The following is a 23,680-nucleotide window of genomic DNA, read 5'->3' on the forward strand; positions in this document are numbered from 1 at the left end:
AGCAGAAAATTTACTGCTATGAAAGCTCATATACAGCCTGCATATTATCTGGGGTGTTAATTCTTCAATTACTATTCAAAGCATAATAATAATATCCACTGCATTCAAAGAAAAAAAAATAGCCACAACCAAGCATGAAGAGAAACAAAAGAGCAGGTAGGTAAAATGAGGACATGGAATTAACACATGGCTGCTTTCTGATAATGTTACAGCTGGGAAAAAGCCAGAATTTGCATGAATTTGTAGGGCACTAGGCTGGCCATAAGCATTGCACAACAGCCATTCCATTTCTCATGAAGGTAACACATTAACAGAATCAGACTGAAGCCACACACAGCATCTGAGTTTATAATATATTAGAAATTAAGTTCTTATGAATAAACTGTACTCTCAGTGATGCAAAGAAAAGCTTAAATAGATCAGCTTGTGATACAGCCTTAGGAAAGCAAAAAGCACCTTTTCTGCAAGGGGACTGAAGCCAGAGATGGGTCTTGGAGGTCTGAACTGCTCTGAACAAGGAAGGAAAAAGCTTCCCCTTGAAACATATCCCTAACTCCAGACATACTTTCTGATCCACAGATCTGCTGAAGTTGTGCTGTGAAGAACTCTGCTTGACAAAAGGGATCAGCCACAGCTGTGGCTAGTTCTAGTAACTAGATGTAGTAAATTGACCTAAACCATGTAAGCAGCCCCATTTTAAAAACACAGGTGAAAACAAACCAGCAACCTGCTTTACAACTAGCAGAGCATTCCTATGCTTCGTCTTCCTTATGCTCATTGGACTGGTACGAGTTTTCTAATATCAGACTCACTTTGCTTGACAGAACTGAATATACAAACTTGGCACTTCAAGAAGAAAGTTATATTGCAAGTTCTTATGAATGCAATGAGCTTGAAATTGTGATACTGGCAGGTCTTGACTCTGTAGGGAAGAGACTCTTTATTAGGACAATATACGGGGTTTTTCCCCCACTGCATTCTACCTATTTTTTCTCCCCTTCCCCTGGCAGCACTTCTTGTGCAGCTGAGAATTAAAGGCTGTTTTGAGGTGGTTTTTCGCTTTTGTTTCTTATTCCATGCGAGAAAGCTGAATTGTTGCCTCAAAACCTGCTGCTACTGCTTTTCAAAAGAAAGAAAAAGCAGCTATGGCAGCCTGTTATAAAGTATTTATATATTGCTGCTTGCACGCCACTAAAAATTAGAGCAAACCACCAATCTCCGATATGAATTCAGCTCTGAAGAAAAGACATGGAGATATGAAGAAAAGATATGAAGAAAGGATATTTTGATAGGAATGGTTGGACTCAATGATCCAATGGGTCTTTTCCAACCTGGTGATTCTATGATTCTGTATCTGCAAGGCCTACAATGTTAGAGTAAGAACTGGCATTTCTCACTTATATACAGGCTACACAGAGGCTACCTTTTCACTTGAGAGGCTTTTCATACAGATCTAAAAAAGAAATTTACTTCTACTTAACACTGTCTCTGATCGGCAGCAGGAAAATAATTTCAAGGAGGAACAAACCTCTTGTTTCTTCCATAAATGACAGAGATGGGAAACAGCAACTTTAAACAAGTTGCGATCCTGCGATCTCAGCCACCCAGGCTCTCAAAAATACTTTAATTAGTGTTGCAACACTTAAATTTCACCAGAGAGACTGGTTGCTGACTGATACACTGCAGCACCATCAGTCAGAATGACAAGACAGTCCTTCTCAGCCATGTATAGAAACAAGGCTACTCTAGGATCAACTCAATGATTACATGGAGAATAAGGGATGTGACAAAATACTCCCAATTCTGCTTTACTAAGTAGCATTAATCCTGTGCATTTTAAAGAAACTCTTACTAAGCAAGCATCCATACTCCACAGGTCATCAAAGCAAGTCATACAGAATGTAGTATTTATTAGTTTAGAAATCCGCACCCACACAGTTTGCTCCAGTTTCTAAACCCACATACTATGTTTTCACCAGCATTGCTTTTAATATGGACCTAAATCACAGGGCACAGGTAACCCACTATTTTGTATTTTATGCCACCTCTGTTAGCTGGTTTACAGAAGGTAGTTTTCTATCATTTTCATCTGACAGAATTCTTTAACCTAGGCACTGTAGATGTGTAGTCTTTGTTGCGTGACACTTTCATAAACAGAAACCGTGGCCAGCACAATATGCTAAGATTTACATTTATGGAGCTGCAAGAAAATATAAGATATTAATGATTTCTCCCACATACGATATTCCAGCCACCTCTGGCTTTATGATCTACCTATGTAATTACATCGTCTCGTGCTATTTTGACTGGGAACGTTTCCTCCTCATTCAGCACATGGGAGTGTTACTCAAGAAGGATGATCTTAAAGTAGCCAAATGTCACTCCGGAGAAGCTCTGCTACTGACTTCCAAAGAAAAAACTATTAATCGAAGAGCACAATTTATGTATCCTCGATATTCTGGCAGCCAACACTGTCTGACAGCAGAAACACAAAGCACTTACACTGCAACTGAAAGAGATTCAAATCACTGTTTGAATCTTCAGGACAGCTGCAGGATTTATAATCCAGAATATGAAATCTCTCATTGCTTCTATTAAAAAATGCACAGCATGATTTTTTGAGCAGTTGAGGTCTTCCAGTTACAGCAGCTGGCAGCTCAGTCTAAGCACGTCCACTATACTTCTCTAACATCTTTGCACTGCTCTGTAGGCAAGTATTGAAACTCTCTGTCCTCAGTCTTAATTTCTCCATCTGTTTAAAGGAACAATAGTGTGAAGCAGTTGAAAAGATATTGGAAAGCTTTGCAAATATTTCAGAAGCTGCCAGAAACCAGTAATTCTGTATTTGGCTTAAATCTCTGGGGTGGGCAAAGCATCAATACCATTCATTAATAGAGGGGGAAAGGCCCCTGATCAGCAAGTGCAGTCCATACATCTACCAAATTAAGCAGGTACCTTGTATGTACATGTAAGGTGACACCCAGCATGTTTCCATCCAGGAAAAGAATGATTTAAAACAAGCACACACACAGCTGCCAACTGCCTAAGAAAAATACCTGAGTAGAAGGTGTAAACACATTTCTGCTACAGAAATCAAAGCACAAGCGAAGAACAAAAACAGCAAATGTAATTTATTCATTTAAGCACACACTAGTAAGAAGAAGAAGAATTTCAAACAGTGATGCATGCATCAGCAAGTAAAATTTAGTCTTTCCACTTCACGTAATGATTGTATATGTAGTACTTACTTCCAAACACCTTTTTAAATTGCTGTCAAAGTTAGTGAAAAGCCTATTTATCCAACAGATTTCTAATCAGTTCTAAGGACACAGAAGATGACTCTATATTGGCTCTGTGATGTAAATCTGTTTTAGCACCTGTTGTCTATAAACTGGTATTAGCCTTTTGGGGTACAGGATCATAATTTACAACTCCACATACAACAGATAAGAAATTCAAGCTTTTATTCAATTCATACTTGCTTAAACTAGACTCACCTCTCTTTTAAGTTCATTCATACACTGGCATGTTTTTAAAATGGCTACTTCCAAGTCTTCCATGAGATCCTTTGTCTTCTGGTTTTGCTAAAGCCAAAGAAAGCAACCGACAAAGTATTACACACAAACCCCAGCAAGTCCCACCTTTGCATCAGATGTTATTGCTTCCAGTTACTTTAGAAGACAGCCTTTTCTTTCTAAACATAAAGTTTTCATTTGCACATCCCGTGTATATTCTACTTGAAAAATTCTTTTATAGAAACATGTATGACCAAGTCAAATCTAAAAATAATAGTGAGGCAAGCTAATTGAGCGTTTCTGTTCAACAGGAACTGATTTCTAGACATCACTGAGCTTTTTTTTTTTTCAGGAAAAGGGTTTCCTTAAGCTTTACAATTTCCAAAAATCTTCTGTCTAAACATCCTAAAGTAGAGCAACAGTTTAAGGCATTTTTATTTTTTTTAAATATAAACATTTTTTTAAAATAAAGTGGTACCTAAAATGTTATTCGAAGCACCCTGGTTGACCTCGTGCTATTTTATTTGCCCACTGTCTTCAGTTACAGCTAGGCTGGGTTATTTATTAATGAAAACACTTAATGCATGAGCACATGCGCACTCCCAAGTATTTTCACAGATCATACACACGCATATCCTTGTACTAGGCTCTCGTTCCTATCATTTGAAATGTAGTGTGCAAATTACCTAAAGGTGATCGGTTTCCAATAATAACAAAGCCTAGAAACACACAACTGTACTGGGTTTGGCTGGGACAGAATCAATGCTCTTCACAGCATCTGGTATGTTGTGGTTTTGGATTTGTGACAAAATCAGTGCTGAAAACATGATTGTGTGTTAGCTATTGCTGAGCAGTGCTTACACAGCTGCCTGCCAGGGCTAACCCCTAACCACAAGCTAAACACAGTTTTAGTTTCTTACAGTAATGAGATTCGATGCAATTATTGTTCTGTATAAATCTTCTCTGTAATAACAACAGTCTATTTTATCTCTAAGAGTTATATGCTCTTCAAACTGTGCTGCTGCATTAAGAACACCTGACTGTAGCATCCAGTTCAAAGAGATAAAAAGGAATAAAAATGCTTTCTTATAAGTAATACACTCAGTTAAATAAGCATATTATACTTGTACACATCAGCCATATTTCAATGTTGATAAGATTTTGTGCTATACATTTTGCCAGGAACAAGACTGAAAGCAAGTCAGCATCAGAACCAGAAATAGCTTTTTCCTTCTCTGCTTTTCTTCCCCTTTTGCATGTATATATCATCTCAAGGAACAAGATCAGAAAAATGGTAGAGGGAGGCTTAATGTACAACTTCTCTAAAAGGAAAACTATAACCATTTAAATCTTGTAAAAAGGACGAACAAAAATTCCTTGTAAGTCTTAGTGTCTCTTTCCTCTCTCCTCACTCCACAAGATTATAAAACCAGCAAATTTATTTTTTTTTAGACTATTTCCCTTTTCAATAGTTTAAGTGTTTTCAGTATTCTGTTGAACACAAGAAACAGAAACCACGGTCACCACCATGGTGGTGAAGTCTCTCAACTACGCAGCCAAAAGATATGACTGCTTAAGGCTGCAATGATACTCTCATTCACCTTCTTGTTTCCACTTATAATTTCAGTAAAATTAGAATACCATCCCTAACAGCCTAATTTAGCCATCAAAGAATCAATAAAGCTCTACCACTAGGGCAGGGGGAAGACAGAACATATTGAAGCTGCAGAAGCTCAGAACAAACTCTGGCTTCCTCGATCAGCTCTGACTGAGGAATACACACAGTTCTCTCTTCCTAGTTCAGAAGAAACACTGCATTAAAAATTTCTTTCCAAAGTAGAGGTGAAAAGATTTACTTTGCTAAAAAGCTCTTACAGCTTGCATCCACACTGAAACCAGCTGCTCTAGTTCCATTTTAGCTTGTTTAGTCAGCTCCAAAATGTGCTCTCTGTGCTCATGACTGGTATAGGCAGAGTCTGTGAAGTCCTCCGTATGTTCCAGGATAACTTCCAGCATTGTCGAAAGGTTCTCTTTTGAGAGAAAACAAAGATTCTCACGAAGACCCTCCACCTTATTCTGAAAAAAGAAGCATACCAGTCCCTTGTGAATTTATTGGTGATACAGTGGTGATGCACATGGAGAGAGCAGCTGTATCATTTTACATTTCTTTTTCTCCTCAGTGTTTTTTACCATTATTGACTTATTTTCAAATAAATCCCACAATTATCTTGTATACAGACCTCCAGTTTAGATTTGGAATATTTTTTTTTAATTTAACAATATCATCAGCAAATTACTGGCCACTTATCAGAAATAACAGCAAATACACTACTGTTCTACTGCTGTCAATAGAAAGCTTTTAAGTTCAGTAAATTTCAGAAATGGTGTATTCAGATCATGCTTGATCTTTCCACATCTCTATCATCGGTTTCGAGTATTTTTGTGAAAATTTACATGTAGCAAATTGAATGCCTTGAGGCACTTGGCAAAAATTTCAACCAAATTCTAAAGGCGGGGAATAAGTTAATAATAATAGGAATCAAAATGACAGACTCTGAAGATATAAGACATGGTTGCTCATTAACTATTCTTAACTCATTATGAAAATTAGAAAAGTCTTTATCAGGAGAAACAGACTGAGCTACAAGATACGATTTCAATTCATAACATTTCCTTTGAATAACAGTTCACTCTTTTACATGTTTGGATGTATGTTTTTCCATGCAGTTTTAAAAATACTGTGAATTACAAAGCAAGAGTTCTTCATCAGCAACTACTTTAATGAAGTTCTGACCAGTATCCTGATACTTAAGTTTCTTCAACATTCAAGGCATCATCTCTACAAAACATTAGAGTTCTGAATATGTTCTGATTCAGGAGGGGATGGCAAGTATCAGAAGGTGCATTTTGGCAGCAGCAGGGAAATTACAATCACCGACTGTCAGACTCTCTAACGTTTTGGGACAGTTATTTAAGTTAACACTGCTGAAAAGATGCAGCTCTGCCATTTGGAATTTTTTTTTTTTAATTCTAGTTCTGAGGTAACTTACTAGGCTGGTGAGAACAACGCTATTTCTACTCTTACCTTGAATTCTTTGATGGCAGAATATATGCTGATGGGAGCAATTTCATTTTCTCCGTTTGGTCTAGAATCAGTTACGATTTCTATTACCTGTTCCAAAGCTAATCTCATCCGATGAAAAACTCCATCTTTATTCATACGAGCAGATTCGCAGTCTGGATGCCTCAGACAAGTCTTTTTAAGGAAAGAAAAGTTAAAGAAAGAAGTTAAGTATTATGAGAAAGTACATGCAGTATAGCAAAAATAATGCTTCCTGTTAAGGCAGATCTATAGAATGTGTTAAGAGTATGATAAATTCTTCCTGTTAAAACTACTATTGTGTTACTCAGAATATAAAGGCTTTCCTCTACTTATTCTTTACTCTTACACACTTCTTTAGCAAGAATTTTAAAGTGGGACTGAGAAAGAGCGCATACTTGCTCACCTTTGAAGCAGTTAGGAGCATCATGGTGCATTTCTCTAGAACAGCCCTAGATGCTGCCATTCTAGCCTTTTTCTTCTCATCCTTCAAATCCTAAACACCAAAAGAAAAAGTGACCCAAATATTACACAGTATCTAAAACGGTAACTGTAAGGAAACTCTCTTGCAGACGGATGAGTTGTGAGAAAGCTTCTTTATGTCTGACAACTGCTATTTTCAGCCTAAGTCATGATCTAGAACTTGCTTTTCAGACAGATTTTAATTTATGCATTTATTCTTGGCTCTATTCAATTCAGATTTCAGAGACAGAAGATCTCAGAGATACAGAGCGTGTTATGTAAACTGTCACTAATTTTGCTATCTTTATCATACAGCATTATTCATAAAAAAGGAAAGTGAGGGTAAAAAAATACCTGACTAAAAAAAAAATTGTCTGAAATAGGGGGAAGGTTAAGGCAGAGACAGAGAATGCCAGCTTTTCATTGTACTGCAGTGAAGGAAATGTTAAATAAATCTTTTGTCAACTTGAGTGTAATATTTACTATATACCAGTAATAAACGCTTTAACAGATTAAAACAGCACTTCCTCTGGAGAAACACACTGAGTACAGAAACTTTTCAAGAATTCTCCAGGGACAGAGATATCCCTGCAGAACGAAATATGTTCCCCAAAAAGTTTATCAAAAGGGAAGAATTTAGAGTCCAAATTGGGAGAGGTGTGGGAGGGAGAAAAGAGAGCAAGACATCAATCCCTTAACATGTACGAGGGTCTAACCAGAGGAAGAACTTACAAAGCTACAACAAATATCTCAACGCTAGCAAAGACAGTTGAGTGCTATTTGAGTGTTAAACAGGCAACTGAATGGGAACAGCTGAAAAGGGAACAGTTTATAGGATAGAATTCATCCTTATTTACCCTACAGTAGCAAAAATCATAGAATCATAGAATCACTAGGTTGGAAAGGACCCACTGGATCATCGAGTCCAACCATTAATAATGGTTGGATAATTGATAATTGATAATATACACAGGGGTGTGTATATATATTCCATAATGATAATTTTAAAAAAAATCAAGCAAATGATTTATCACGCTCTAACAACTGGAGTTCTCTAAAATAGTTACTTTGCTTTCAAATCCCTTCACTATGTGCAAAAATCAGATGTTTCTGTCAAGTAACAACAGACAAATTCTCTACTAGAGCAATACGCCAGAAAAGTTAGAGCTCAAAAGACAGAAAGACAGAGATTGAAGCCAAAGGACATCTCAAATAACAGGAACTTCTGGAAGAGATTCAGATCAAACAACACAGTGATAATTCTCAGGCTGAGCTTTAAAATCAAAAGATGTCCTTTGCGTGGAGAAAAGAGAATAAGTTAGGTTTCAGAAATAGGACAAGAGCAAATGTTTTGGTTTATAGCAGTTAATCATCCCAGAAGAAACCAAGTCTTCCAGTGAATCAGATGAAAAATGACACCTTACATCATCTCTGACAGCTTTTTATTAATACTTACATTTTGCCGATCTCCAGTTAAATGGGCAAACTCCACCATTTCATTTCCAAATTGGCTGAATATTTGTACAAACTCTTGGAAACTACTGACTTTTTCTAGTTGTTCCATTGTTGCAAGAACCTGCAAGAAAAGAGAAAACATACAAGGTAAGGTCCAACTCTCTCTTCTAAGAATGGATAAAAAATAATCGTAATTATGCTCAACCATTCTTGGTTTAAACAAATTTAGTATTTCAAGAGTATGGTCTTGGTCGCATGCAACTCTGCTACAGTTACCCTAGAGCAAGAGTTCCTGTGACAATTCTCTTGTCAAATAAAAATTTCGCTGAAAGCACACTTATTTCCATTACAGCTAACAATTCTAGACATGCCAGGCAGAGCTGACATTCCAAGAATACTATGTATTTGGAGAAACTGTATAGACAGCTCTAAATCTGTCTAAAACTTATTCAAGAAGTTGTTAAAATAAAAAAGTACTTGTGACATCTTGATAAATTTTCATTTTAAACTGTCTTCAGCCTGAAATAGATAGTAATTAAAATTACATTCTTAAATACAAGGTTAAAAATACATATCAAAAAAGGCTTTAAGTTCCTATCAATATCTAAATTAGAATGTAGTATTACACAGGTACTGCTGCACTACAAATGTCTCCTTTCAGACTGCAGTCGTAGGCTGACATCACTTCAGGGCACATCCATATTTTGATCCAATCTGCAGAGTGCAGCAACATTCCCACTATCTGTCACTTCCCTCTCTATTGTTCCGACACCCCTAATCCGACTGATAAGATGTTAAACTCAGCGATGCAGTGACTCAGTCTGATGGACAGTGAAACAAATTCTCTAAGGTAGGAAAGATGTGGGCAGGGAATTAAGAAATACACGCAATCTAAGAACACGGGGATGGTGTATGTATGTGGTGCAGAGAATGCAGAAGCAGGAACAGGATCATCAACCAGCAGTGGTGTTCTGGAGCAGATCACCATTCTAGAAGATCTCAATCACCTCACCAGTCTACGAGAATGGACATCCGGCCACTAAGCTTCTCCTATCCATTGCCCTTGGCTGACTTAAATACTGTTGATTCATATGAGGAAGATCATAGAATCACCAGGTTGGAAGAGACCCACCGGATCATCAAGTCCAACCATTCCTATCAAACACTAAACCATGTCCCTCAGCGCCTCATCCACCCGTCCCTTAAACACCTCCAGGGAAGGTGACTCAACCACCTCCCTGGGCAGCCTCTGCCAGTGCCCAGTGACCCTTTCCGTGAAAATTTTTTTCCTAATGTTCAGCCTAAATCTGCCCTGGCGGAGCTTGAGGCCATTCCCTCTCGTCCTGTTCCCTGTCACGATGACAATGAAAATTAAGGCATTTGACAAGAGGCAGCAACCAGACTGACACTGAATTTTAACATTGGGCATGCAGTTGCTAAGCTGAAAACGCAGCTGAGATGTCCTGGAACAGTGACCCACTCCAAAATGCCAGCATCTGCTCCTCTTCACAGTGCTGATGATCCTGCTCCTGCCTTTTCATCCTCTACATCAGATTACATCACACTGTGTCTAAGTATTTGTGTGCACTTCTTAAGTCCCTGCCCACATCATCCACCTACCAGATAATTTCTTACAGGAAGAACTGCTTCGCTGTCCACCATACCACTGTCTTGATGCTTCTCAGGAGCGTACTCTATAAATATCAGAGTGTGCCTGTATAAGACACCATCATTTATTTAATTTGGTCCTAGAATTGTCATTTGCTCTGCCAGTACAATAAACAGAAGGCGACATTCTCAACCTCACATAGACTATGCATAAAATGAGGGTGTAGTAAAACCCAAAAGATCACAAAGACTAGGGTGACTATGGCAATCAGACACACTTACTCTGGAAAATCAGACTTCATTTTTAATACCTTCAAAATGTAATCCTGCATCTCTGCTTACTATATTCACATCACTGTATAAATGACAATAGTTTCACATGTATTTAAACCCTACCCTGCTGCTGAAAGGCCTTATGCTTTCACGGTGCAAACACGCGCACAGTTGCTCTGTAGCCTAAATCTGTGTTAACACTAATTACTTTTGGAAAGGGAAATTAGTTCACATCACTGCATGTCTGCAGACAAGGAGGGAAGAAAAGTTCATGAATGGCAGCAACGAGCATTAAATGCACCATTCTAGTCCCTGTGCAAGAAAAGACCAAAGCTGCAAGTACCTTCAGCAAATTAATACTGATAAAACCACTGCCACCTTCACCCACAACTGGGAGAAGACAGCACTAAGCAAACGAGTGCTGCTAAGTCAAACTAGACTGAAGAATTTTTCAAACATAAGGTTTTTCTATTTTTAGTTTAGCACATTGGGAGGGTGGGGACAGAAGAAAGAATATTATACAGTCCAGACAGTGCGGCACATGCAATAGATTACACTTGAGGTTCAACTGGCCTTCATACATTATTTAAATCAACTAAGCAGTTTCAACCTAAGTTTCAAGATGTAAGTTAATCTGCACGAAAAGCTTCTAATCTGTAAGCCTCACTTCACTAGACAGACTTCTACCAGCATTCCTCAGAGCTTTTTGCCTTAGACACACTCATAACGCTGTCCTTGTCTTGATCTTGACAGTACAAATATCTTGTCCTTAGCAAGTAGATGCTTTCACTGTCCATTTCAGTGACTGACACACTTCCCATCTCACAGCAAACTTAAACAAGCAGGAACACAGAGTCTTCTCTGAAACACTATGCCAATAGTGTAATACAGGTCACATAAAAAGTAGAAAGTCATTGAAAATTGTTATTTAATTACTCCACCTGACTTAAAGCAATTTCCTTTCAGATATCTTATAAAAGAACATGTTTAAGACATTAATTTTCACTTCTTTATTTTGCAGTTTCCCTAAAGACACAATCATAACATCACTTCATTAGGCATCACACTTTCACACTGACTGCAGGTATCAGTTAAACAAAACAAAGAAGCTACAAATACCTTGTTTCTGGAAGTTATAATTTGCTTAATAACAATTCTGTCTGCCAACACCAGCACCTTTGTGACAGAAGAAAGCAACAATCTTGCAGCTTTTACCACACCGGTTTTGTCTGTAAAGATTGTTATGTGGCTGTCAGATTCGGGATGATCCAAGCTTGCCACGTCTGTAAGCTGTGCAATTGTTTCACCTAGAAGGAAAAAAGAAAGAACTAATATTTCATATTTATAAAAAAGACACTCAACTATTAAGTGTTCTTAACTTTTATGAGTAGGGGATAAAAGAATTTCAGATTTATCTACAATTCTTTTATTTCAATTCACTTCCTTCTACTGGCTGTTGGTGGCACCCTCTCCATATTTAAACTCGAACTGTTTTTTAGTACTGCCTCATCCTTCCAACTGTAACATACACTCATTTTCATACAGTAGTCTACAGATATTTGAGAAGGAGGGGGTGGAATTGCAGAGGGAGAAAACATTCATGGGAGGTATTTTTCCAATTTTAATAGCAAAAGTCAAATCAGTGTTGACAATTGCAGCATCAACCCACTGAAGGAGTGGGATGCAGCAAGGAAAGAACCACGACTTCCCCTCTGCTTTCCAAATTTAAGTTAGTATTCCCACAGTTTATGGATTTCTTATTCCTGGGGAAGTCTTCACGCATGAAGCGTAAAGAGATTGCAAACAATAATGTAACAACTTCTAGGACTGAAGCATTACAATGAGACTATCCCACTTTATGTTCAAAGAAGGACCAAAGAGTATTGTTGTCAGAGAGAGGAGGAAAAAAAGGCAAAGCAGCACTGATTTTCAGTTCATAAGCTTTTTTTATTCAGCTAGCATTTAATATAATACCAGTTAAATAGGACTATTTGACCACTTATTTTTCATGTAGTTAGAAAGTCTAAAATCCAATGCAGCCAACAGACCTCCTCGCCTGAGAAAAATCACAGGCTCCTATCCAATTAAATCTTCTGGAGTACTCAAGATAATAGTGCGATAGAGGAAAGGCATAGAGAAGTTTCCAACTCCACAAGCCCACAAGGACTGCTGGGACGCTGAACTAGGGTGAGCTCCAGAGCAAGACAAGATGATCAGTCCACAACTAACCTGCAGACCATCCTTGAAGATAAAATCTAGGACATTTGCTCAAGTCTCCTTTGACTCATCTTCAAAACCTCAACTAAGATAATTCACCTAAGCAGAAAAGACGCTTCAGAAGCCTGAAAAAGCAAGAGGTCCCATATGAAGAACCTCAGGGTGCATTATTCATCTGGAAATACCATACACAAACGCTATTGAACAAGGAAGGCCTGATAGTCCTTCAAACCACAGCGCTCCATGCTTCATAGTGTTTATGTACATATTTCTCTCATCTGATAATTGTAATCCTTCGATATCTTAAGTTGCCTGAATAGGTATTGCACCCTGGCAAGGAACTTCCAGTACTTTTGCTAGGATCAGGCCAGGTCATAAAAGCCATGCTACAAATAATCAGATCGTCTTTCTAGTATAAGTATACAAATAAGATAAACAGAATACTCTGAGATGGCGAGTTCCGTAGCTGAAGGGCCTGAAAAAAAATAGAAGCAAGAACTATAAAAGCATAGCTATTATCCAAACAGTGCAGGCAGACAGATACACTAACAGTGAAGTTGTAGGAGAAGTCTCCAGTCAGGCGAGTTCATTTAACAGATCAGCTATTGCCTTCTCCACAGCCAAATTCACTTCAGGCCAATCTCTAGTTGGAACTGTTCATTTATGTCAGCAGATGAACCTCAATCTCTTCATTTGACCTCAAAATACATGTGACAACACAAAATGCTGTAAAGACAGAGAACAATTATAATAGATGTCACATGCTTTTGTTAATCAAAGAAGGATGCAAAACACCATTATTCCATTTCTTAGGCCATGGGATCCCCCTTCCTGAAGATGAATTATCAAGCCCACAGGTGAAGCATCTTATCATACAAAGAGTAATAACAGAACATAGAAAGAGCTGCAACATCTGCCTGTCAAAAGCTCCAGACAGCCCTAATAACTTGAGACTTCTGACAACAGATCAAAGAGTTCCTTCTCTGCCTGCAGATCTGCAAGTACAGGAACAGGGATAGTGCCCTGGGAATAAGCTATGAGGAGCAAGATATGTCAGGGTAAAAAGGCTTAGCTAGGGACTATTTAAGTCAGCTGGGCATATGCAAGTGCCTGGGACACATCTGAAAGTGTCAAAGGAGCAGTTCAGTGTCACTGTAACTCTGCTATCATGTTTGAAAGACTGTGACAGTTGGGAAAGATTTCCAATGATAAAACGGGAACTGTCATATCCATCTTCATGAAGGGTAAAATGAAAAAAATCAGGTAATTATGGGCTCGTCTACCTCACGTCAGTGTCCAGGAATATCATTGAAATCACCCAGGAAGCCCTTACCACACAGAGTTGAAAAAGGCAATCTGGAAAGCCTTATCAAGTTGAATGTCTTCCATGATGAAACGACAACATCTCTAGAAAAGGAAGTAACTGATGCTGTGTATCACAACTTTAGCAAGGCCTTCCACATTATCTCCCATGATGTTCTTCATAGCTAAATCATGAGATACAGACAGTATTAACAGTAAGGTGGAGAGAAAATAGACCTGACTGTTGGGCTTGTGGATGGTGATTGGTGGTATGAAGTTCAACAGGCGGTCAATTACCATCCATCAGGGACGGACACAAGACATCAAAACCATTCCCTGAATGATGGGCCAGCACGTTCAGTGAGTGTGTGAACAAACTAGGGGATTATCTGACATGCTGGAGCACAGACCTGCTAGACAGAGGGACATGCTGGAAAGATGGTCTGACAGGAAGCTTGTGAAGTCCAACAAAGGCAATAATACCAAGTCCTGCATCTGGGCTAGGGTAACGCCACACAACAGTACAGGCTGGGATCAGCAGTCTACAGAGAAGCTTTGTGAGGAAAGACATGGTGGCCCTGGTGGACAAAGAGTTGAACGGGAGTCAGCAATGATGACCCTCTGTGTGCTGTGTTGTTAGCAGGAATGTAACCAACAGGCTGCAGAAATGTTTCTTCCCTTCTGTTTGGCACTTGTGAGACAGCATGTGGAGTATCATGTCCAGTTTGGGGCTCCTCAGTACAAGGGAAAACATTGGTGTAGTGGAGCATGCGACATAAGGGGAGAGGCCGAAACAAGTGGGTTAGTTTCAACTCAAGAAGAGAAGGCCAATGGCAGAATTTAATACAGTCTACAATCACCTTCATAACGAGGATGTATAGACAAGACAGAAATAGACTGATTCTAGAGGTCCACGGTGATAGGACAAAAAGCACTGGACAAGATACAAGAAAATACTTTTGCCTCTGAAAGGATGGTCAAAGAGGTGTACAAGTTGCACAGTCTTCATTCTTGGAGCTAAATGTCTCGTCCAACCTAAGCTATTCTATGATTCTATTTAATCATCTTAAATTGTTAGTTTTCAACCTTCTTAATTTAGTTCTCTGTACTAAAAGGCAATGCAAAAACTGGAGAGTGCTATTCCATTTTACTCTATGTCTTCCCTAAAGGAAGGGCTATGTAGTCAACTGGCAGAGAATACCGAAAACTGTATGAGGCTAATTCACTCTTGATGTGTTTTCTCTGTTACATTAACCAGCCTTTTCTCCTCTCGGAGGAGAAAAAAAAAAAAAAAGCACAAAAGCACAGATGGGCGTCTAAAAATGTGCTGCTTTGAGTTACATTTCACTACTATACTGTAACTCTAAACACTGACACAGTGCAAGACTGATGTTTGGCAAAATGTGCTACATGACCCTCAGCAGTGTTTTATGATTCTATTTTGAGTCAATCAAATTACAAGGTTTATTACAAAGGAATAATCATAACAAGTCTGGAAACCTCCAGATCACTGATTATATGCTTCACAAGAGACAGAATCAAATCTGTCATCCTTCAAAGCATCTGCAGGATATGCAATTGATTTAAAGACTCCCTACTTTTCTTAGCAACTGAGATGCTTCATGTTCTAAATTCTTTAGTGTTGAAATCTGTCTTCTACATCTAACAGTGTCCCTTTATTTTTTTGAGAATCCACCTAATTTATCAGCTAAGAAGAAATTCAAAGACCTCTACAACATCCTCTGTTCTAAACAGCAAGGGCTTTCTGCTGTCCATGCCATCAGAATCATAGAATCATAGAATAACCAGGTTGGAAGAGACCCACCGGATCATCGAGTCCAACCACCCCTATCAAACAACATGGGATTCTTTCATGTAAGTGAATATTCTTGGCTATAATTGTCTAGGAGATTTTCTAGGTTTGCTTAGAAACACCAAAATTGTTCAAAATGGCACTTGAGCAACTGTGTTGAGAGGCTGAGTTTAGAGGACAGTTATCTATAAGAATTTATCCTATACAAAGGACTCTCTTACCTTGTCCATCGTTTAACAGTCCACAGAGAGAATATAGGCAAAAAAAGAACACCAAACAAAAAAAACAGCAGCAAATATGCTTGATATATCAAGCATCCCATGTAAGTCTTCAGTTAGATCTCAAACAGATAGAAAGAATAATGACCTGTGCCAAGGTAAATGTGAGCCTTGAGAGAAAAAGTAAATAGTGTACCTTCACTCCTCTAGACTGAGGCTTATTACTGTGTAACAGAAAACAGAACTTCAGATGTAAAAATGTTTAACCATTTGTTAAGAGAAAACACAGAAGACTATCTTCAGATTCTGAGCTCCTCTTGGATACATCCAAGAGAGAAAAAGCACGTGGCCACACATAACCAGCAAGTCAAGAAATAAGAGATCCAGACTGCACTGCTCTCTTAGCAGCTGAGATTATCAATGTAAACTTTGGCAATTTTGGTTTGTCAGCATTTTACTTGGATCTCTGAAGAAAAAATACATGCTTCACATCACAAATGGAATGTTTTCAAATTAGGACATTTCTGTTTGCAGCCAAGTTTATGGAGCAACCATGAATTTTCAGTCTGAAGTTTATCTAGACTAGTCCTTCAAATCACAAAAACAACCATTCATCACCACCATATCTCTAGACACTGTGATTCAGTGTTGAGAGATTTTCAGAGCACTTCTTACAGTACTATGCCCAATTTCTGTGCTACTTTTACTTTTTTTTTTTCCAAAATCAGGAAAATAGTATGAACTGCATTCATAAAGTTTAAGACTAGTGATTCAACAAGAAATACACTGACTAGGACACAAAAAGCAAGTTTCTCGGGCTTCTGAGCTTATTTAAAAAATAAAACCCGAACACTTTCCCCCAAATCCACTGTTTATCTTAACAGATCAGCCTTAAGCACAGTAATCCATGTCTTGGAGTAGAGTACTACTCCTTTCTGCAGCTCAAGACATTCTTCTAGATGTGATCTTCTCAAGGCTGCACTGCAGGTGTAAAAATATGCGTTTAATATGAGCCACTGAAACATCATACAAGGAACAGTATTTAAGGACTAGGAAAGCAGTTTCTAGCAGGACACTAACATTCACTAACAGTACCAACAAATGTAATCCACTATTTGCCTAGGCAAAGGCTTCTGGAGTAAAGAGGAGGGTGACAGCAGGCCACTCAGTCAATTATCCATACTTCACATTCAGTCCACGCAGAGGAAGTTTGTAACAGAAGTGGAATCCAGAAAAATGAGTTTCATTCTACTGAGGGCAGTTATCAGATGACTGATGTGAGTCATCTTACCGAGTTCTGATGAAATACGAGTTGACAGAGACCTTCATTCAGACACTGAGATTTAGAACGCAGTGACCTCAATAGCATAATGCTCAAACTACTTGAAATACGCCACTGTTTGAGTTTGAGAGCAATAAACTAGTTCTGTTCTCAACACTTTGCTTTTTGTCTCTGGTCTGTTCTCTCATAAAAGAAAAAGCAGTCAGGTAATTAATTACCTGTGCCAAAAGATCCTATAAAAATCAAAGACAACATACAATTCCATCCCCTGTTCATAAGATGACGGCAATTTAATAAGTGACAAAATCAGGTTATAGATCAAGCCTTGAAAGAACTAGCAGAAAAGGAATAAGCAATGAAGTTCTTACATTATTCCTGACACTAAAAACAGTGTGCCAAAACCAGCACAACACAACAGGTTACAAATTTCATGAGTAACTACATACCCGCTCTCCTTGCCTCGATGCAAGCAACACTCATTTCCTCTTTCAATTCATGATTTTCATTGGCTATAGCTTCACCTACTGTAACAAATCTTCCAACTGCCAGGTTAACTGCTTGGCCCACTCGCTGAATTGCTTGCAGAGTCTTGTCTGAACGTTTTGGTTTATCCTTATGATTAATAAGAGTTGTTATCTATGAACAAGAAGAGTTAATTATTAGAATGGTATGCAAGAAAACATTTCAACTTTCATATTAAAAGCAATAGTAATAAGATTTTTAGCATACTTCTTTATTCAAATTTAGTGTTGAGACATGAGTTATCATTTAACTTCTCAGGAGAATGAAAAAAAAACTGGAGTAGAATTAAGTCTGCTCATCTGCCATGATTTCAACTTATTTCACATCTCAAATCAAGTAAGGGATTTTTTTTTCTCTTCCCATTTGCAGTATTAAAATAAGCTGCCCCAGGGTCTCTAAAGAGGCTTTCACACTACAGATAGTAAAAGCTGAAGAGTCCAACAGCAGACATATCAACACCATTTTGGGTTTGCCAGCATTGGAAATAAAAGGAGTTTTTGTGCTGCCAAGTAACTGAACACACTCGTCGGTTGGGATTTGCAAGCTTTGGCTGTTTTTACTGAAATAAGCCTTTCTAAATGATGTTATACCCAACTGATTAAGGCAGGCTTTAAGAATAAGCAGTAACAGAGTCTTTACAGAAAAAGAACCATTTGCCTTGTAGAAATAATCTGAAGTGTTCCAGCTCTCTCCTCATTGAAATATCCACTGTACTCCCAACTTAAACATCCTCAATTACACGTGCTATCCAGATTGTAGAAAACGATTGCCAGTTAGATGCAAGTTATTAGTAAAACAATTTGTGAGGACTTTCTTATTCTGAACTCCACAACCTGTGTCAGCTTTTCTACCCTGTACTACACCGCGCTATATGTTTTTTCTTGGATCACCTTCTGATTCATGCAGGCTGCAGTAGACTGAAGATTTGCCTGAAATACCAAATACAAGGAAATGGAAATCCCTCTCCCATACAACGATAAAGGTAATGTCGAAGTAGATTCTCGACCAAGGCAAACAAACAGGAGAACAGCGTGCAATCCTGCCACTCAGAATCAATTAGATACAAACTGCGTTACAAACAGTACAGGAGCTTTACATTTTTGGCATTGCAACCATCTTCTAATGAGATGCAGGACAGAAGTCAAATTCTGTACACCCTAAACCAGTATAAATGCCATCACAGTTGCCAAAGATAGTCCTGCCTGCCCTTGCCTCCCCCTCTCTCAATTTTGGAATGAATGTATCCGATATGTGTTAAACCCGAGTTGTGGATAAGGCGATGTCTCCAGGTTTAGTTTTCCTCAAAATCAGCTGGCCAGTCCAGTTCACTGCACAGCTGCATGAACATTTTTGGTAGGAAATGGGAAAAGGTACAGAATGGAGAGAGAGGGATGGGCAGAAATGCTGCTTTCAGCAGCAGTGTGGTTTAAAATGCCCACAGATCTGCAGTTTAAGTCACATCCCCAGGGGCTTAAAGCTATCTGCTGGGAGAACCTCAAGCACATAAATTACCTAGGAGTTTGAACACCTCAGCTGCATCAGAATAAATCATAGATGTCTCTGTCTGTTGCCCAAATAAACATAAATCACCATTTACTCACACATTCTCCTACACCAATCAAGACAAGAGCATAGAAGCTGTACCTGTTGTGCTCACACTGGGTCCAAGGAAGGAGCAGGAATCAGTATAGAGACTGTTCTGCTTCATAATTCGATCAACAATGAAAGCTTACCCTTCAGATATCACTAAGTTGTATTTCTAGGAAAAAACACAGTGGTGTTTTTTTAACACCTTACTGGAGCTGGTTTTGAATGCCAGGGACTGGTTTAGTCAAGTTTGCAGTATTAAACTCTTTGCAATGGAAATCGTCAATATATCATACGGCACTTCGCACTAAAAAACCCAAAAAACAAAAACCCAAAACCATAAAAAAAGCCATAAAAAGCTAATAACTATCCCCTATCCCAATAAACAGTGCTGCACTATTGAAGAATGGCTATGGAAAGGGAAGAATATTTTATCATAGTAGAAAACATCACGCATCATCTGCCCACTGCCTTTTTATACATGCATTACACCAACTTGTACCTAAGCCACAAGCTCTAGAGAAAGGCCACATTCTACAATTCATGCAACAAATCTGTCCCTGTAAGAGTCCCCTGGTTCACAAAACTTCAGTCCCAAAGCCTGCGGATCCCTGATGCTCATCCAGTGAAAATACCACCTTAAGATAAAAACAGAGTCCTATTAAAGAGTAAACTAAACACACATCTGAACACTTTTTATCACATTTTCAATTATCAAATGGATATTAAAAACAGCTGCAATATGCAGCTGTCCTGAATTCTTGCATTGTAAGTGTTTTGGGTATATCAGACTATGAAATACCTTACAACAGCTAATCTAACAATCCCAGCTGGTGAATTCTTGACCAGTCAGGGTCTACAGAGAGCATCAGAGCCAATGCTGAAGAAAATTAATTTGATAGAAGGTCACAACTTTGATTCCCCACCTATGCAAACTTCTAGAAGTATATATAAAAGAACACTAACTAAGACAAATAGAACACTAGTTGGATGCACACCTTGGCTGCAGCTTTACCTCCCACAGCATTTTATACCAGCAGAAGTTTGAACATGTTCTGCATAACCCTGAAAAAATGCATATGTAACTAACAAGGCAGAGTGAAAAGAATCCCACTGCCTCTTACAAATCATCAAGGGCATTTTAATCCCACGTGTTACTGTAGAGGTAAACACATCATAAAGATGTCACAGTTTAAGTTGCTTTAATAAAGTCTTACAAAACATTTTTAGAAACACTTTCACTTGAGACAGGGGAGAAGTTTACTCTTTTATCACTTCTCTTCAGAGGAGGTCATCAGTTTCACAGAAAAAAACCACTCCCTACACTCCCCCACATAAGGTCAAGCAATAATTAGCAGCTCTTTTGGCAGTTCCAGCACCAGTGTCAACTTAACCTCAAAGTTCAGCAAGGCCAAACACAAGGTCCTGCACCTGGGTTGGGACAATCCTCAGTTTCAACACAGACTAACAGATTGAATGGGCTAAGAACAGTCCTGCAGAAAAGGACTTGAGGGTACTGGTGCATGAAAAATTGGACATGAGACAGCAACACATGCTCACAGCCCAGAAGGCCAACTGTATCCTGGGCTGCATCAAAAGAAAGCGTGGCCAGCAGGTCGAGGGAGGTGATTCTGCCCCTCTACTCCGCTCCGGTGAGACCCCACCTGGAGTACGGCATCCATCTCTGGAGCCCTCAGCACAGGAAAGACATGGAGCAGGTCCAGAGGAGAGGAGGGCCACAAAGATGATCAGAGGGATGAAGCACTCTCCTGCAAGAAAGGCCGAGAGAGCTGGGGTTGTTCAGCCTGGAGAATAGAAGGCTCCTAGTGGAACTCATTGCAGCTTTTCAATATCATAGAATCATAGAATCACCAGGTTGGAAGAGACCCACCGGATCATCGAGTCCAACCATTCCTATCAAACACTAAACCATGTCCCTCAGCACCTCGTCCACCCGTCCCTTAAACACCTCCAGGGAAGGTGACTCAACTCCCTCCCTGGGCAGCCTGTGCCCAATGACCCTTTCTGTGAAATTTTTTTCCCTAATGTTCAGCCTAAACCTCTCCTGGCGGAGCTTGAGGCCATTCCCTCTCATCCTGAGGGCTGAGGGGAGACCTCATTGCTCTCTACAACTACCTGAAAGGAGGTTGTAGAAAGGAGGGAGCTGGCGGCTTCTCCAGCCTCTTCTTCACCCCTGTGACTCCAAGAACATTATCCAAGCTCTCCTTTAAGCTTAACACCTCTCAAATATTTAACCTGTTGCATTCTGATCACATACGACTTGGTCCCTAACATCGGTGGTGTCTGGGCAGAAGTTAACAGCTGAAAAGATTACCTGCAAGTCTCTCTGAACAAGAGTACTATGTTACATGCTGTTTACTGGAGGATTTACAGATCAGGTCTTAGAAAGGAAACAGTCCTTTTGATAGTACTCATGCTCCGTTTCATTCAAGCTCTTACACTATTTCCCTGGAATGCTTATCTGAAATTTGAGACCAACAGTGTACGGAAGAGTGCAGCCTCGAGAAATTGTCAGTTATAATCTTTTATCAGTTATGACCAGCCCCAGAAAAAAAGCCTTTTCCCAAATACCTTACTGAAACTAACATTCTTAGCCAAAAACATACCAAGATCTACTTCATATTTAAGGAAACACGCTCAGTTGTAGCTGGTTTTGAGCAGCTGTTTTCAGAGCCTTTTGAGGACCTTCGGATACTGACATTTAAGTCATTATACGCTTCATGCACAGGAAGCATCATGACAGCATGCTTAGCTAAAAATATTCTAATGTCTATTTATTATCGGTGTAATTAAGTCTTGCATGACAGAATTAAGTGATACTTAAGAGACTGGATTTCAGGAAGTATTTATAGGCAACTATAAATAAAGCCAGGGGAAATGTAGCTATTTCACAGCTACTGCTACAAACACAAGGCTTAAACTGAGAAGTCATGTTAGAAGACAACCAGGGAGGGGGTTAGATAGGGTAAGTATCCACACTGTACATAGGACGATTTAGACTCAAGAATAGTATTTGTTACTGTCTCATAATAATCAATTTTCTTGCTACAAAAAAAGTCAAAATGTTTTCTCTATGCAATGAGGATTAGCATCCTTATAGTAGCAGCTCCTCTTCCATTTTTGTGTGTTTTCTGCCTTCCATTAATTTCATAATGGTAAAAAATTCCTTTCTGAAAATGTAATACTGGGAATGGAAAGCCTTTGCTAAGAAAATGCAATAGCACTACATACTAGGGAAGAAGCTACAAATGACTACAACAGAAGCATGCTGTAAAGTAAGTTTAATTGCATCTGATACGACATGTAGAAAGCCTGCTCAAAAAGGTCTTTCCCATGCTGCTCATAATTTTATTAGTTCATCTTGAGTTTGGGGGTGGAGAACCTCTGATATTACACTTTAGGTACTGTCACTCATTAGGTTTTGTGTACTACTTAATGGCAAACAGATCTTCGGACTCATTTAGCCAGACAGCAGCACACACTGTTCCAACACCCACATCTGCTATGGAATAAACCACACATGTGAGAACACAGAAGCAGCAGCTGGCATTTGACATCCAGTCCATAAGGGCTACAAGCAGAACTGTCACACAGACTTCTCGTCCCAAAAGACAAGCCTTGGGGATCTTGAGAAGTGAACAAGGACTACCTGCTTACCTGTCCTATAAAACAAGAGTCTGTTAAGATTAGGTGCTACTGCAGGCATTAGTGAAAGTCTCACTAAGCACCTTCTACAATTTCAAGCACTAAAATACTTTTTTGAAGTCTAACTGATGTGTGGATTTTTAGAAAGTTTTATCTTCCTACTCAGTTTCCATTTTGTAGAAGCATCCCACAAATAATATCTGTAGAAACTTAACTTTGTAAGTTTTCAAAGACTGGAAAAGATTAACCAACATGAAATGCTACTCCATAAACTACTAATGCACTAGTTAACCATAAGAAGCCATATTCTGTTTATCCTGAAAATGTTATTTGAGACAACTGCCCCTGTTTTATTGGCATTTGAAATGGAACGGTTTCTTCGACACGTTATTAATCAAAAGGGGCAACCAACCCTGCCTTGCAGAAGTTGGCCAGACTGAGGGCAGGATCCCAAGTCACCACTCGCGTAAAAGATCAGCTTTCAAGAAGTGGTATGAACCTCCTGCCCCATATTTATATATTTTCCTCATATTGCCTACGCACTGGTGCTTAGAAGGGCAGTACGAATACGCTGCACGTCCAAAACTGCTAAGCGTTGTTACGCTTGTGGTATTGAGACTGCTGCAGTTGTATCTTTACCTAAAGACTTTTTTAAAAGCA

General features: G+C 39.0%; 1 protein-coding gene across 2 annotated transcripts in view; it reads right to left on the bottom strand.

The window, feature by feature from the left end:
* Positions 1-23,680, bottom strand: part of CTNNAL1 (catenin alpha like 1) — a 49,893-nt gene that overhangs the window by 14,096 nt on the left and 12,117 nt on the right. For both annotated transcript variants that reach the window (XR_011337145.1, XM_069853342.1), the window contains exons 2-8: positions 17,692-17,881; positions 11,533-11,720; positions 8,534-8,653; positions 7,022-7,111; positions 6,601-6,771; positions 5,391-5,591; positions 3,498-3,584 (exon numbers count right to left, since the gene is read on the bottom strand). Coding sequence is in view for 1 of the 2 variants with exons in the window: in XM_069853342.1 (XP_069709443.1) it covers positions 3,498-3,584; positions 5,391-5,591; positions 6,601-6,771; positions 7,022-7,111; positions 8,534-8,653; positions 11,533-11,720; positions 17,692-17,881 (1,047 nt within the window). In the remaining variant the exon portion in view is untranslated. The remainder of the gene's footprint in view (positions 1-3,497; positions 3,585-5,390; positions 5,592-6,600; positions 6,772-7,021; positions 7,112-8,533; positions 8,654-11,532; positions 11,721-17,691; positions 17,882-23,680) is intronic.

The sequence above is a fragment of the Phaenicophaeus curvirostris genome, chromosome 3 (assembly GCF_032191515.1).
Source record: "Phaenicophaeus curvirostris isolate KB17595 chromosome 3, BPBGC_Pcur_1.0, whole genome shotgun sequence".
NCBI classification, from domain to species: domain Eukaryota; kingdom Metazoa; phylum Chordata; class Aves; order Cuculiformes; family Cuculidae; genus Phaenicophaeus; species Phaenicophaeus curvirostris.